The 15491-nt window shown below is 35.4% G+C and overlaps 1 protein-coding gene across 1 annotated transcript in view; it reads right to left on the minus strand.

Annotated features, from left to right (window-relative positions):
- The window catches only part of LOC18424128 (V-type proton ATPase subunit a3), a 28049-nt gene extending 13927 nt beyond the window's left edge, over positions 1-14122 (minus strand). The window contains exons 1-10 of the mRNA XM_006828722.4: positions 13914-14122; positions 10455-10499; positions 8630-8752; positions 8404-8511; positions 6874-6987; positions 6606-6779; positions 4219-4356; positions 1177-1284; positions 871-978; positions 565-713 (exon numbers count right to left, since the gene is read on the minus strand). Of these exons, the coding sequence (XP_006828785.1) occupies positions 565-713; positions 871-978; positions 1177-1284; positions 4219-4356; positions 6606-6779; positions 6874-6987; positions 8404-8511; positions 8630-8752; positions 10455-10499; positions 13914-14054 (1208 nt within the window). The 5' untranslated portion in view covers positions 14055-14122. The remainder of the gene's footprint in view (positions 1-564; positions 714-870; positions 979-1176; positions 1285-4218; positions 4357-6605; positions 6780-6873; positions 6988-8403; positions 8512-8629; positions 8753-10454; positions 10500-13913) is intronic.
- Positions 14123-15491: the final 1369 nt, after the last annotated feature.

Genomic DNA, 15491 nt, shown 5'->3' on the forward strand with positions numbered 1-15491 from the left:
CAATGGCTGCAATACAGGAAACAGGAAAAAAAAATTATATATATATATATATATATCTTTCAAAAAAAATTTATACGTAAGGGTAAAAAAAGATACGATTTTTTGGCCTAATTTAAATCGTGTTATGAAAAAATGCATTTTAAACGTTTTAACGAAAACTATGTGATTTTTTCCCGACTTTTTCAAAAAGTCGTAGTTTAAAACGTTTTACATAAAAACCGCCGATTTTTTTGAAAAAATCGATGAATAACCGGTGATTTGCTAACTATGGTACAGATACCACATACTACTGCAACCTATTGCAATAATTGCTCTGAGTCTGTCATAGTATTACATTAGACAAAATTCAGTTATCAAGCAAAAGAGACGAACAAAATAGAGCAGCCCTCTTTCCCATGCAAGAGATGAAGGCTTTATGCCCAATGAAACAAGAAATCTGTAATAAGTGCAGATCATCAAATTGAACAAGAAAAGCATAATGTCTTAACAAAGAAATAGTGTCAGACAACACATCCAAGCAAATCAAATAGTATCAAGTAGAGAGAGAGAGAAAGCAAAACTCACCCATAAGCATCAACAATTTCTTGAAAAGCAGAAGTAAATTTGTTGGCTCTAAAATATGTTGGCGGAGATTCTTTTGTACGCAATACTTGGAATATAGCTCCAACCTGTGAATTACTATCACGGGTTGCACGCTGCAGTGTACCTTGAATCTGCAGAAATCAATCAATTATGAGGACAGCAACAAGTAAGGATCCGGCTAACTTGCTCAAACTAAGAGAAAATGAAATTTGAAACTAATGTAAAAAATATATATAATATGCAATCCAAATGCGAAACAGTCAACCCAGCATAGTGAACTAAGCATACTTGAGACTTTGCAAATACAGGACTCCAACCCTCTGCAACAAGACACTTCTTTGTGACATCCATGCTGAGCATGTTCAGCGTGTGAAAAACAGCTTTCTCCTTTCTCACCTGAGTCACAAAAGAAATGATAATGAGAATATCCTTGCAAAAGTACATGTTTCTCAGCACCTTTCAAGAGAACACTTTTTTTGTTTATCATACCATTCAAGAACTATTGTTTACCATGTATTTTTGTAATTTGCCTCATGGAACTAGTGAAACAAATTACAAAATTTAATGAAATTCACAAAGACAAAAAAAACATACCAAAATGTTCCACTGCTCAAATTGATAGCTAATGATCTCCAACACATTGTTCCGGTGCCGCAACCCAATATCAATGGTAGTTTTGAGGTCCATTGTTTTTCCAGAAACCTGATGTCAAAATTATGACAGATTATTATTATTTTGAAGCAAGATACAGCTATAATGGAAGTGCTAGTAATTTGTCGCAGAAGTACGGAAAGAATATGGATCTGATTTTGAATTCCAGTAAAAAGAATTTGACTTAGAACTTCACATAACTTTAAAATATCAAAAGAACAGAAAAATTAAAAATCAAGAAGCTCTAGAATTTTGCACTAAAAGAAAAGAAAAAAATTAATATGGGGACTAAAAATTCACATAAGACATTTCTAACTTCCAACAACCATATTATGTAGTGTTTTTTTTTCTTCTTTTTTTTTCACATTATTATTATTATTTTTTTTGATGGAAAAACATTAGTTGTTAGTAGTGGGTTAGCAATTTTTGAAACCATCAGTAGTTTTTGAAAGGGGTTAGCATTGGTAGGAATAGAAACCGAGACCGGTAGCTGAGTCACTCATAGGTGGTTAGCCCTTGAAAAGCCAAATCCTTAAACTCAGCTGGCAATCCAGATCCCAAGTACTGTCGTCCACAGGTAGTTCCCATGTTTAAGCCCCTTGCTTCATACTCAAGATCCCATTCACCTTGCCAACAAGTTTGGCTCCCAAGGGTAAGCCTCTGATAAAGTTGTCATGGATACTCTCCAACACCAGGTCAGTATACAACCAAGATCATTATTTAGAAGGTGAAAGTGGACGCAGTAGACCATATACTATATTTTGACTGTGCACAAAGAACATGGGGAACTATTCCGGCACTTCTCCAAGCTACTTGGACAATGCCAAGTTTGTAGAGGAAGTAGAAAGAGGAACAGAATTGATGAAATCAAAGGGGTTTTTTGTTAGAGATGTCCACATACATGTACACATTTAAAATCATTGGAAGGAAACAATTATCACATCCATAGATGTCTAAATCATAACATAAACAATGTCCACTAAACCATTCAATGAAAGCCTTCACATAGAAGCTTCAAAAAATTCCTCAGAAGATATCACGATCCAATATTTACGACCATGATTTGGCATCTCATAGACAAAAATCATGCAACAAACTGAATAGATTTCCCCAAATGCTGAGATGTCTAGATTCTATTCTGCATAGATGCTCCAAAAGGAATAAAAAAACATTGCAACATAAAGGTGATACGTAAGGTTATGTCTGTTCACATGGAGAATTCAACATGGGCTGAGGCACAGATCCTACATACATGGGAATTTACACCTTTGTTTGAGAATTATTGAGATCATTCATTCTCGAGGAGTAAGAATGCCTAATCTCCATTGAAATTTGAGTGGAACTCATGCAGAAATTTAAAAAAGTGCATAAGAAACATCCTTGGGACTGGGAGTGAGAACTAGGAACAAGAACAAGCAAATTAATGATTGTCCAAATGGAACCCTAGGGAATGTTACAGATAATGCAGCGTATATACAAGGTTCATGCAACTACATAAAGAAACCCCAATCCTTTTGGCTTCAGCACATATGGAAGAGATAGTCTACAAACCTAGGTGAGAAAACTACATACCAGAACCTAGCAAATGTTGGGTGCCTAAGGGAGAGGTTGGTGAACACTAAATTACCATAAGACTGACCACAATTTGCTTTTCTTTCTTTGTAATTTTGCTTCCTTAGATATCTTTTTTATCAAATTTATTTCAAAAAATATTGACAACGTGAGGATAAGAATATAACTGGTTAAACAATCCTAGTATATTATCACTTAATAGCAAACATTAGAGAACATAAAGTTAATGGAATCTGTCAGGAGTACAAGCATTATTTTAAACTATGGCCTCATAATACATTATGCGGCCAGCGACACAGAAAAATGTGATACACCTGCACATGTAGCGTATCAACCACAAATGCGGCCGCGTCACCTGCATCAAAGTTTCTTTGGGTTGTTTGGCAAGTTTTTCATCTCCTAATACTTTTTTTGGGGCAATGTGTAAAATCATCATGAAGTAACAAGAATGCAGTATGGAATATGCTAACCTCAGAAACCCTAAAGATTGATATTGTTCTATCTGCACTCTCTGTGAGAATGCTTATACATAGAGGGAGAGGGGCGGGGGGGTAGTATTTTCCAGCAAACAGAACACCTAGTCAGTTTGGTATTACCAGGATCGCTAAAGCATGTCCACAAGCAACCGATGAGATTGCCAGAGAGATTAGGGCATACATAGATAGCCAAGGAAAAGCAAAAGAAAAGAACAAAATGAGACTAGAAGAAATTCAACTATTTGATAACTTGTCTTATTGAGAGTTGAGAGATAATTATCTTTTTCTTTTACATGTCAAAACGTTCTTCTTTTACCTCTTTGGAATTTAAACTCTAAAAATTGGAATTTTGGATATTTTATATGAGATGGAATGGAGTGCTTTGTTTTATATGTTAATTATTGTATTAGACATTTCTTCAAAAAAAAAAATTTGTGTCAGACATTTGAACCATCAAAGATTAGAAGTTGGAACAACAAGCCCTATTACTCTTTATCAGGCTATCAGGGGACTCAAGGTTTAAGACAACTAATATATATTGAATAATTAAAATACCTAATATCACATAAATCGCATTTATGTTTTTTTTATGCATTATTATATTTTTATATTTTTAAAATATTTAAATTTATTGACTGCATTAGAGGTGATCCACTCTCATCACGGCACGGCCCCATCGAGCTGCATAGCTGCATTGGACCCCGACTGCATCAGCTCCACATCCCACAATTTAAAACACTAATTACAAGATGAATAAAAATCGGTAAACCCATATTTTATGGTGGTTTCACATGCAATGACTAGGAGCTCCATGATGCAGACGACAAGCAGAATCTTAGCGTCAAAAACATCCAACAGGAGAAGACCTGAGGCTTTTTGAACCTTCATCTAATTGATAAAATTGGCAGTGCTATGTGATAAAAATGAAATGGCATACCTCCCCAATCATCTGCCTTTGTTTACCAAAGTCCTCTGGGAATGGATAACGGTTTGCACCAAAAGCTTCACATATCTTTAGAATTTTCATCTTCGCTCTTTCCCCAGAATAGAAAACAACAAACACATTTTTCTCAACCTGCAGATGCAAATGCCAAGGCGTGCAACACATGAAGGAACAAAAAATGGAATTTAACAAGAACAAATGGAAAAATTCTAGCATATTGAGGACTATGATGCATCACAAAGTTTGAGTACATATATATACAAACATATATATATTATGAATAACAAATCTGCATGCAGTGAAATTTACAACAAACAATATTTTAAAATTAGCAACAAAAACAGATACAAGAGCATAATACTACAGCCTTCTTTTATAATTAATTATTTGATTGAAGGTATGGCCCTTGATAGAGCGGAACGGTGGAACATGATTTGTGTAGCAAACCCCAAATAGTTTGAATAAGGCTCGGATGATGATGATCTGACAGTGCCAAAGTTTGCATAAGGGAAGCGAAAGTCATAGCAATTCATGACAAAAGAAATGCACAATGCATCCGTGTATTCATTTTAACTTCGAAATAAATCCAAAGCATGAACAACTTTAAGGACAAAAACTATTTAGTATGTATGGCACATTACATCACAATTATCTACAATAGACCCAATCAAATTGATAATTCCTACTATTAATTAAAATATAGGCACCATTTTAATCAACAGAAAAATGGGAACTCATAAGGAACCAATACCACCTTTTGTTGTTTTGAACAGTTCAAAGACATTGCTTTGAGTTTTCTAGTCCCTTCAAATGTGAATGCCAAAATAAAACCAATCAAAGTCACTTAAAAACAACCATCTCCTTAGCTACTAACCAACTTCTTTTTTGATAAATAGTTCCTAACCAGCATTTGAAATTTTGAACAATGGGATTGAGTCTAGTAATGTTTGTGCTTAAGTTTCCACTCAAATATCACAGCTTATAGTAATGTTGTAGCTTATGAATACAATGACACAGAACAGTGTAAACTATAAGCAGTTTAGCACAGCTGAGAAAGCATACTGACAAGCATGTTGCAAAAACAGTGCGTATAGGTGGTCCCATGGGATCGAACAGTCATTTGGTTCATAAGCAAACACTAAGGGATTTTTATAACCTGAAAATTTTCAAGTTACTTATTCACTATTTGATCACATACACACACAAACATATACATATATATGTGTGTGTGTGTGTGTGTGTGTGAGAAAGCATACTGACAAGCATGTTGCAAAAACAGTGCGTATAGGTGGTCCCATGGGATCGAACAGTCATTTGGTCCACAAGCAAACACTAAGGGATTTTTATAACCTGAAAATTTTCAAGTTACTTATTCACTATTTGATCACATACACACACACACATATATACATATGTGTGTGTGTGTGTGTGTGGAAAAACCTTCTCTATCCCCTATGGTGTTTTCTGTACATCATTAGATCCCCTTTCATAATTGTCAGATCTTGACCGCATGGTCGGAAGCCTATCACTATTTGATTGTTCTCTTTTTTACAAATTGGATTTGGCTAAAATTTGGGCCATACATGCATCTCACTTGGATGCACCTCGAGAAAAAAATATTTCTCGAAACATAAGAAGACCAAAATACCTGCAAATAAATGTGTATTTTAGTTATTTCTATTTGAATTACTTTGTTTAGATTTTCTCTAAGTGCATCCAAATGAGATGCACAAATGCCCCAAATGTTATTCCTTTCATAAAATCCAAATTGAAATTGAAATCTGAAGAGAATAACCATAGATAAACTAATAAAAAAAAATTGAAATCTGAAGAGAAAAACCATAGATAAACCAATAAAATATAGCAAAGTTCCAGTTTTAGTCAGTAAAACATGCTTTACTCAGTAAATAGTTAACATCCAAATCACCAAGAAGCCCAATGCTTGAATGCAATCTGACTAGAAAAGCGACAACTTTGAATCACCGTATCCAGTTATGCGTTGATCACTGGGCACGTCAAGACAGTCTCAAGTGAAATAAAGCCTCTTTTCTTTTTTCCTTCTGACAGTGCCTCAAGCAAAATGTGGTCAATTTAATTTACAATGACAATATAAAAATCATATCACAAGAGAGTTAAATGATGTTACAGATCATTCAAATTGGATTGATAGAATGCTGGATAATCATCTCCTAAAAACTGTGGTTAAGTTAACCAATAAAAAAAATGTGATCGTTAAGCAATTCTTTCCACAAGCATATGATAAGTTATATGAGTTTTATGAGTCCATAAGACGGCTGAAAACTATTACATCTTTCAAAGGTCTGTAAGAATTTCTAAGGCATGTTTATCTAAACCAACAGTGAAATACTCAAGGCATGTACCTTCTCCCCGGATACGGGATCAGTAACAGGACCTTCAACCACAGATTGTTTAAGATACATGTTACCCCGTGTCGCACGAAACAGAATCCTTTCAAATGCCATGGATTTTGCTTTGGGTACAAGGCCACTGACAAAACCCAGTTTGACTTGTTTTGAAGGATCCGTCAGCATTTCCTGAACACAAATGGTTTCATAAGTCATATATAAGGGCAAAAAGGAATTTGAGACATGAAAGAAAGACAATGAGGCAAAATGTAACAAGCATTACTTGTTCAAGTAACAAAGGACTATCAATAGATCCTTCACCAACTTGCAGGGATTCTTCGATTTCCCTCTGTTGAGCAGTTGCATCCCTTCGGGCGGAGTAAAAGAACTCACCAGCCTAGAAAAAGGAATTTTAGCAGATTCAACCAACAAATTGCACAACAAAAGTCTGTAAGTCAAACTGTCAAACATACCATACATTTCAGAAATGTCATTACTTCAAAAATAAAGTCTACTCCAAACAAAACCATGAAAAGTACAGTTGAAAATCATCCTCATTCCCGAGTGCATTTCTATCACTTATGCATCAACAATCAAGCAACCTAGAAAACTTAATAAGGACACAGGAATCGGAGTGATTAGTTATGTTGTTGGTGATTCAACACTACATCCCAGCCTTGAATCCCACCATTGAACTATCTCCCCCACCCAATAACAACAACAAACCACTAAGGCAGTAACATAAAGAAAAGAGTGCGATTTGTATAGAGCCGAGGCTCTAAACAATCAAATTAGAGCCCACCTTCAAATGGTGTCGAGAAATGTAGTTTCAATAGAGGAAATCTTTGACTAGCCTTAAAATATATTTTTATCTTTAATAATACAATTTAAAGCTTCAAAAATAGTGTAGATCAAGCAGATCTATGAAAACTTGAATAACTTAAAAATTGACGGTCCAAAAATGCGTTGCAAGATGCACTATTTCCAAAACTTGAAATCCATTTTTTTCCTCAAGTCCATGCATCTTGATGTTGAGATGATCGATTTGAGGATATTTGGACATCAAAACAACCTCTTCTACTGAAATTTTTGAGGTAGGCTCTAATTTGATTGTTTAGAACCTAGGCTGTATGTAAACTTTTCCCTAAAGAAAAATCAACCATCCCACATATTCTACCTTTAGTTATCTCAGCAGTACATATAGTTGTAATAAGCTCATTTTAACAGTTACAGAACTCACAGCAACTGGCAGGCTATGGAACTTCCCAAATTCTAGATAAATATTTTGTTTGCCAATCTGGATGCTGAATGAAAATGCTGACTCCTCAGCCCCATTTTCCATTAAAATAACCTCTCTTCCAGCACCCCATAAATATCAAGACTAATGAATACAAGAAAATCATACCAAAGGCATGATATAATTTGTTAAGGAAAACCTAAATTATAATAAGCAAGCACATTAAATTTCCAATTAGATGTGAGTTGAGATAAGAACATCTAAACTTATGGACAAATGGTATTATACCTCCCTCTATCAGGTATATAACAAAGCATAATTTATTACCAAGTATCACCATTTCTCCTACCCACATTAATACAAAAATGTCTTGCATTGGTACAGTTTAATATACATGCCACGGCCAATCTTCAAGGCGAGTAGAGTAAAATACATGTCTTGATTGCTCGAGGTGATACTCCACAGTTTTAACCCGCGGTACAGCATAGATGGATATAAAATACATTTATCACATTAACAAAGACTAAGAGAGAGGCAATATTCCCAGCAAATCTATATAGATGAAGAAATACATACCTTTTCAAGAACAAGCTTATATTCCATAAGCTCGTTATATGTACGCTGCAGCTTTTCATTGTTTGAGTTGACTTCTATAAGCTCAGCTTCAAGCTCTCCAAGTTTTATCTGGTAAACGCAATTTCATCATATTTAATATCTAGATGCATATTTGTGTGCATGTGTATTCAATTAGACAAGAAAGTTTAACAACAAATTTCCAGCGACAAATTGAAATTCCACATACCTCCAAATCATCTAGGTCAATATCAGGAGATGAAGCAGACCTTGTTGACGGTGATATTCCAGCTTTACTCATTTGCTCTTTAAAAAAACGTAATTTGCGTGCCATTTCACCACACCGTTTTATCTGTAAAATGTACATGAATAGAAACGATAATAAATGAAGAGACTAATTAACAACTACTTCACCAAGAATAATTCATCCATGTGTTATCAATTTCAGAAAATTCAAATCATTTTTTTAAAAAATTGAGAAAATTCAAATCAACAAAAAGAATTATAAAGAAGCAGAGATCAATGGATGGAATAAATCCAGATAATCAAGAAGATATGGATAGTGAAAATCTAAAATGAACTGTAATTTCAATTGCAATTAAATACCTGGCTGCTTGTTTCGCAACTCGTGATATGATTCCTAGTCCGATTTATTTTTGTCTAAAAGCTCTGATTCATGGCTGAATCTATTACCTAAACTAGGCTATTCAAATAAAGGTCTGAAATGTTGGTTAGAAGTTATGATCCACGAGGCTAGAATTTGCAACTACAGGACATCATCCATTTGTATCTCAGGTGCTTAAAGATCAACCCTGGGGCATTCGAATGCATGTGAACCAATAAATTTGATGCACTCCATGCCACTTCCTATTCATTCCCAGGAAGGAATGATCCACAAGAGCTCCAGTCACAAAAATATAAAAGACAACATCAACTTTCCAAATTAAAAAATATGAAAATCCATGTTCTTTGATTTATGACAGAACCACACTTAACTGTTGCATATGAGTAATTTACACAATCACCATTTTTGAATAGCAGGACAATCAGGAGTCAGGACCAGGCACCAGGAAATTTACATGATGGCCGGATCGCCTTTGAACCAGACACCATCAAGCTCAACTTTGTTGGGTGCTTCACTGTAATCCGGGAAGAGAAGGTAGTGCCAGAGTATTCAAGGACAGCACAAACTCGATGCTGGTATCTCTCTCAGGCCCTATAAGTAACACAACTGCAACAGTGACTGAAGCACAAACTTCTCTAGTAGGGCTCAAGACATTCCAGCAATCATGGGGCTCCTCTTTGATGATGGAGGGTGACTCCTTGAATGTCTTCAATGGGGCTCAAAAGTTATACCCTTGCCCCTGGTCCATAGAGCGTATCTTTGAAGAGATAAACGAAATTTCTATTCCTCTACGAATATACTATGGTCACACATGGAGACAGGCCAATGCTCTAGCAGACAGCCTTGATAAAGATTGCGAAGATCGCACTATGAAGACTACTGCTTATCACATCACATAAAAGGAGCACAGGAACGAGCATCAGATCCAACTTGTCCCAGTCAGGAAAGTTTTATGGTAGTGGTTGATTCATGGTCCAAGAACCTACCTCTGACTTCTTTCTCCACTGTGCCCCTCCTCTTCCTTTCTCTTCTTCGATCACATTGTTACTTCGTAGTTTTTTTTTTGAAAGAAAGGCATTTTTTGAGCGATATTTGTAGTATGTTTAAGATTGGCATCCATAGCATGTGAATTGAATACAAAAATTCTGTATCACATATACATTATTACAATACATAACTTTTTGAAAAGGGGGGGGAAGGGGGAAGAAGTGAGGTAATCCCTATGGGATGTCCCTCACTGTCACAGACATAGGAAAAAACAAAAATGATCTCACAACATATATTACTGAATAAATTATACAATAATTTCATGCACTCAAATCATGTGTATAAAATATGATTTAATCTTAAGTAGAAGCACAATATACAATGGGGAAGCAGCATTCTATTTCTCAGACTGTCAATAAATTAAAGCAATAACAAAATCAACCTGGTTGGCATATGTACGCTGGAAAGGACTCTTCTCTGCGTTCAGCTGTAGGAAGTATGTCACAGGAAAATCAGTCAATGTAACAATATATATGAAAAAAAGAAAAAAAACAATTCAAATTTGAAACTTGAAAAGATTAAAAAGGTAGTAAGGTACTGAGAGAAAAAAATAGAGACACAAATATTAAGGTTATCTACCTCTTCTCTGAGGGTTTCTAATCATTAATGTTCGCATATTTCGTCAAAGTATTGATGCCATGAAAAAATATTCCAAGTGCTTAAATCACATTAAGATAACAGAGAGCATGCTTCTCACTGCATGATGCACATAAGTTCCAGCATTTTGGAGTAAAGTCGATAATAGCTATGAGAAAATAGATATTTTTGCACTTAAGATATTTCCATTATAAAAACACCAAACTCAAAATTCACCATATCAAGACAAACCTAATAAGTTAATCTCTGAACTCGCCTGCATAGAACTTAGTAATTAGAAGCCTCTAGGAAGCAAGAGCACCAGAATACAGAAAGAAGAAGCAGTGACTTTTTTACACTGTTCTAGAGGGTTAACATTCTTATTCCATATGCAGCATCTCTTTGGATAAAGCACTACCACCAATACTGATGTCCTGAAACTAAGTTTCCATTGCTCATTGTAAATACTACAAATAACAGCCACGGAGAAAAAGTCCAAGAAGAGTATACTTCTGTCGCTATTATTCTATATCACCAAAAAGCACATGATTCTCAATTTTCTAGTCAAATGCGGGGAACAGGGCTTCATGCAAATCACATGTCAATGCCTTATTATTAACATCCAGTCCGAAAAATAAGGGAAAATATCATTAAAATAGTTAAACTACCTCAAAAAATCAATGAATCAACAACTTTACTGACAAAAAGGTGGTGACTTTCTAAAAATCCATTCATTTAGGTACGTCAAGAATTTCATTATGCCCAAATCCTTTATTTTGGGTCTGTAACCCTAAACAGGGGCATTTTTGGAATTTGACCCACTTAAGTCACTTGACCTTGCTTGCTCTTGGTTCCAAACCCATAACATGTTTTTATTTTTATTTTTTTTTATTAAAAAAAATCTTGTTTTGAGATAGGGCCTGGAAAAAGTGAGGGTATTTAGGTAATTTGGCCCCACTCAAGTTACTAAACCAAAAGATGTAAGTACCTCTGCTTGTTCAAGTAACCAAACCCGAAACAAGATTTTATAACTAAAAACACATGTTCTAGGTTTGTGACCCGGACTAAGCAGGATATAAAGGCCACTTGCTTTGAATCGTTTAAGTGGCCAAAAAACTAAAATGCCCACACTTGCTTAGGCCAAACTGGAAACAAGGGCAGTTTGGGTACTTTCTAACAGAATAATTAAGAATGCACATAAATAAAATGATCTTTAAGAAGTAATCACTTTTGTTGTTATGTTAGTTGATTTAAACACTTCATTGATTTGTTAAGCCACTTTGACCATTTCATTAATACTCCCCCTAAAATTAATTAGAAATAAAATGTGGAAAAACTGAATGTTGGTCGGCCAATTTAACTTGCTAGAAATCAGGAGCTTATTCGAAAAAACCATGTCATTGGGAGGATCTATCTCATGTCTGGTAATGCATGGTTCCACTTTGCAAGAACTCCAAATCATTCTATTGTAGCTCATCCCCTTATGAGAAGTGATCTACTTGCCACAAAAGGACCAGGACCGATGACGAAATCCCGACTCTTTGGGCCTATCCAAAAAATCAAATAGATTGCCACAAGGGCGCCATATCTAAACTAGGTGATGCTCAAGCGACTCGACTTTGCTGGGTAGGAGTGAGATTTAACCAAGTCTTAGAAAGATATACAAAAGAAAAAAAAAAACTTGGGAACCAGCGAAGTTCAGCTGGTTGCCAAGGTCTTTCCTCCGAACTCAGCAAGCTCAAGTAACTCGGCTGAGTCCGATTTGGTCTCAACAAGTTTTAATCGTTGAATGACCTAATAGAGCAACAGTACAGGCCCTATTTCAAAACATGTTTTCCAATCAACATCACTGTTTCTTACTTACAACCATTTAAAAGTGATAGGTGTCTCAACCCAGTCCACCGCTATTCAGGGGGGAGTCTACTTTGTGTAAACCCACTAATTCCCAAAACTCTACTCAACACCCGTAGGACCTAGCCCACCTCTATTCAGGGGGGAGTCTACTTTGTGTAAACCCACTTATTTCCAGAACTCTACTGAAACACCTGTAGGACATAAGGGAGAAAATTGTTTCCCTTTCCCCCACCACCACGAACCCCCCCGCCCCCCCAAACAAAAAAAAAGAAAAAAAAAAATCTGTTATGAATATGACTACTTATATTACAGTGTTTGAGGATTGCCCATAAAAGTAACTAGGGAAATTTCTTAGTATGATTACTATGATGTCCAAATGGTGCCTTTTTTTTTTTATTCATTTGCACATTCCTTTCTTCACACGAATCCATTGACCAACACAAAAGAATAAATAAACAGAAATCTGACGGCAAAGTATGAATGTTACACACATCACAGACATTCCTAAAATGAGAAATAAGAAACAAAATATGCAAGCAACAAGTGAAAGTAACATGAAAAAGCAAATAAAATAAGCATCATTGTATTGAACAAATAATCCACAGGAACAATTGAAACTATAACTACTGCTCAACATTAATTCGCTCTCAGAATAGACTGAATCTAATATGCCCATTTATATAGCACTCAGTTCACCTTGATAAGTCTCAAATTTACCACTGCAGCCAAATCTCAAAGTCAAACCTCTCAAAAATTTGCTCAAACGAGTATAGAATGCAATTTTTCTTCCTGATATTCCAGTTCTAATACTGAATCATCATCATCATCATCATACATTCATTACATTACAGTCTGCTTCACTGAATAAATTTTGTATTGCTTGCTAAACAGTGATCTAAGTGATTTTAGGGGACCAGGCAAACAAAATTTAACAATAGCAAGAAAATTATCTTCCTCGAACATGTGTTGACTGCTTTCTATATTCCAATCTATCCCAAGATAACTAAATGGACCGATAGTTTCCCAATGTCATAAATAATTGAATAATGATAAAAATCACAACTAAAATAAATAAATAATAATTTAATTCAGAAAATTGAGTAACCACCATTTGCAACCAGCCACACAGCAATTAACTTTAAAACCGCAATTATTTTATCCCTGTAATAACCACCAATCAAAATTCCACAAAGGAACGAGAACCTGATAACCTAATTCCCTAAATGCCCAGAACCTAACCCTAACTATCCATCGATAACAACACCAGAAAGCAAATAAACAGAGCAATATACTGATCTAACTCAGAATAAGGAGGGAAGTCCAACAATCAAACAAATTGAGTCTCTTATTCTCTTTCGAAAAGAACCGTGGATTGAAATTGATGAGAGAGAAAATGTGATTGTTCTCTTACATCTTTGAATTGAAAGAGGCCAGTTTCACCGAGGTATGAGACGGTTTGATGGGCCGACTCCATGGGGATAATGAGCTGAACCAGTTGCATGGGCTCTGACCTGAACAGATCCATAGGAGGGCAGCACCCGTTCGTCGCCATGCTCGCCCTTCCCCTCTCTCTCTCTCTCTCTACTTTCTCACCCTCCTCTATCTATCGACTCTCTCTTCTTTCTCTCTCCTGTGAAAGATGTTCATTTAATGGATTTTAGACGCAGAGTAGGGCAGACCAGTAATTGGAGAGAGAACCTCAAATAACACACTCTCTCTCTCTCTCTCTCTCTCTCTCTCTAAGTAATCGGAGAGAGAACTTCAAAACTCTCTCTCTCCCAGAACGGTAATCGAAGAGAACCTCGAAAAGGGCCCTCATTTCCCTTCTCTCTATATTTATTCATGTTGGAGACACGTGATATATGAGAGCCAGGAAATTCACGCGTGCGTGGCGCTGTGAGGGACTATATAAAGAAATTTGTGGTGTACGGTGGACCGTTCTACCTACGACCATCCAACCTGAATGACCAATGCTCAACCTCAGAAGAAATAGCTTTATAAATAGAGTGAGGTTTGTATAATGCGTAAACCTTGTACTATTGAGGTACGGTTTACCTCAAAACTATACCGAACATGTAGTTTTGGTGCTCCAAAGCCTTGCCATAATATTAAATCTATTGTGGGCCCTAATTATGAACTTTAAAGTTTGATAAATAGTGACGATTAAACAAATCTATAAACATTTGAAAATCTTGAAAATCGACAGTCCAGATAATTTATTAGAAGATGAACTCTTTTTAATACTAGAAATCCACTTCTTCTTCTTTTTTTCTATCCCTATAAATCTCGTGGTTGAGATGATCAATTTTAAAGTTTTCCTGTATAAAAACAACCTTCACTAGTGGGTTTTGTAGGTGCACATTACCTATATAGTATAAGGTTGAGACCTTATATACTTTTTTTCCTTATAAATATGCATCAACATATTTTTTAGATTGTATATGATGAGATCATTTACCTTTGGTACAATGTGTCATAATTACTCATAACAATTCGATGTGAAATCTAATAGCTTGGGTGTGTAATAAAGTTTGAAAAATTTTCTTTTAAACTTTGAACTTAGTCAATGAAATAGATATAGCCATTCAATTTCACATCCAAGGGTCAAGATTAATTGTGATCACCTTCTAATAGTCTCATTGTATACTTTCCCTTTTGAAAAAGGAAAATTGTTTCATGCGGTGGGGACCGTATTTCTATATTTGAAGTCCCCGTGGTATAAAACATCCATCTTAAAGATGGATGCAAATAGGTGGTCCATCTAAAAACAATTGAAACTAATTGTCCAAATGTTTTTTTAACATAATTATTATTTTTAAATTTTCAAAATTTATTTAATTTTTTCATATTCATGATCTCCATGTTAAAGATTACATGTCCTTAAAAATTAGGTCCAAAAATCCATCTCAAAAATAGATTTTAAGAAGTGACTCATTTCTATATGGACTCATAGAAGTTGTGTCCTTTTAAAAAATTCATTATCGTCATA

The sequence above is a fragment of the Amborella trichopoda genome, chromosome 9 (genome assembly GCF_054954075.1).
Source record: "Amborella trichopoda isolate Santa Cruz 75 chromosome 9, AtrichopodaSantaCruz75HAP2 v2.0, whole genome shotgun sequence".
Taxonomy (NCBI): domain Eukaryota; kingdom Viridiplantae; phylum Streptophyta; class Magnoliopsida; order Amborellales; family Amborellaceae; genus Amborella; species Amborella trichopoda.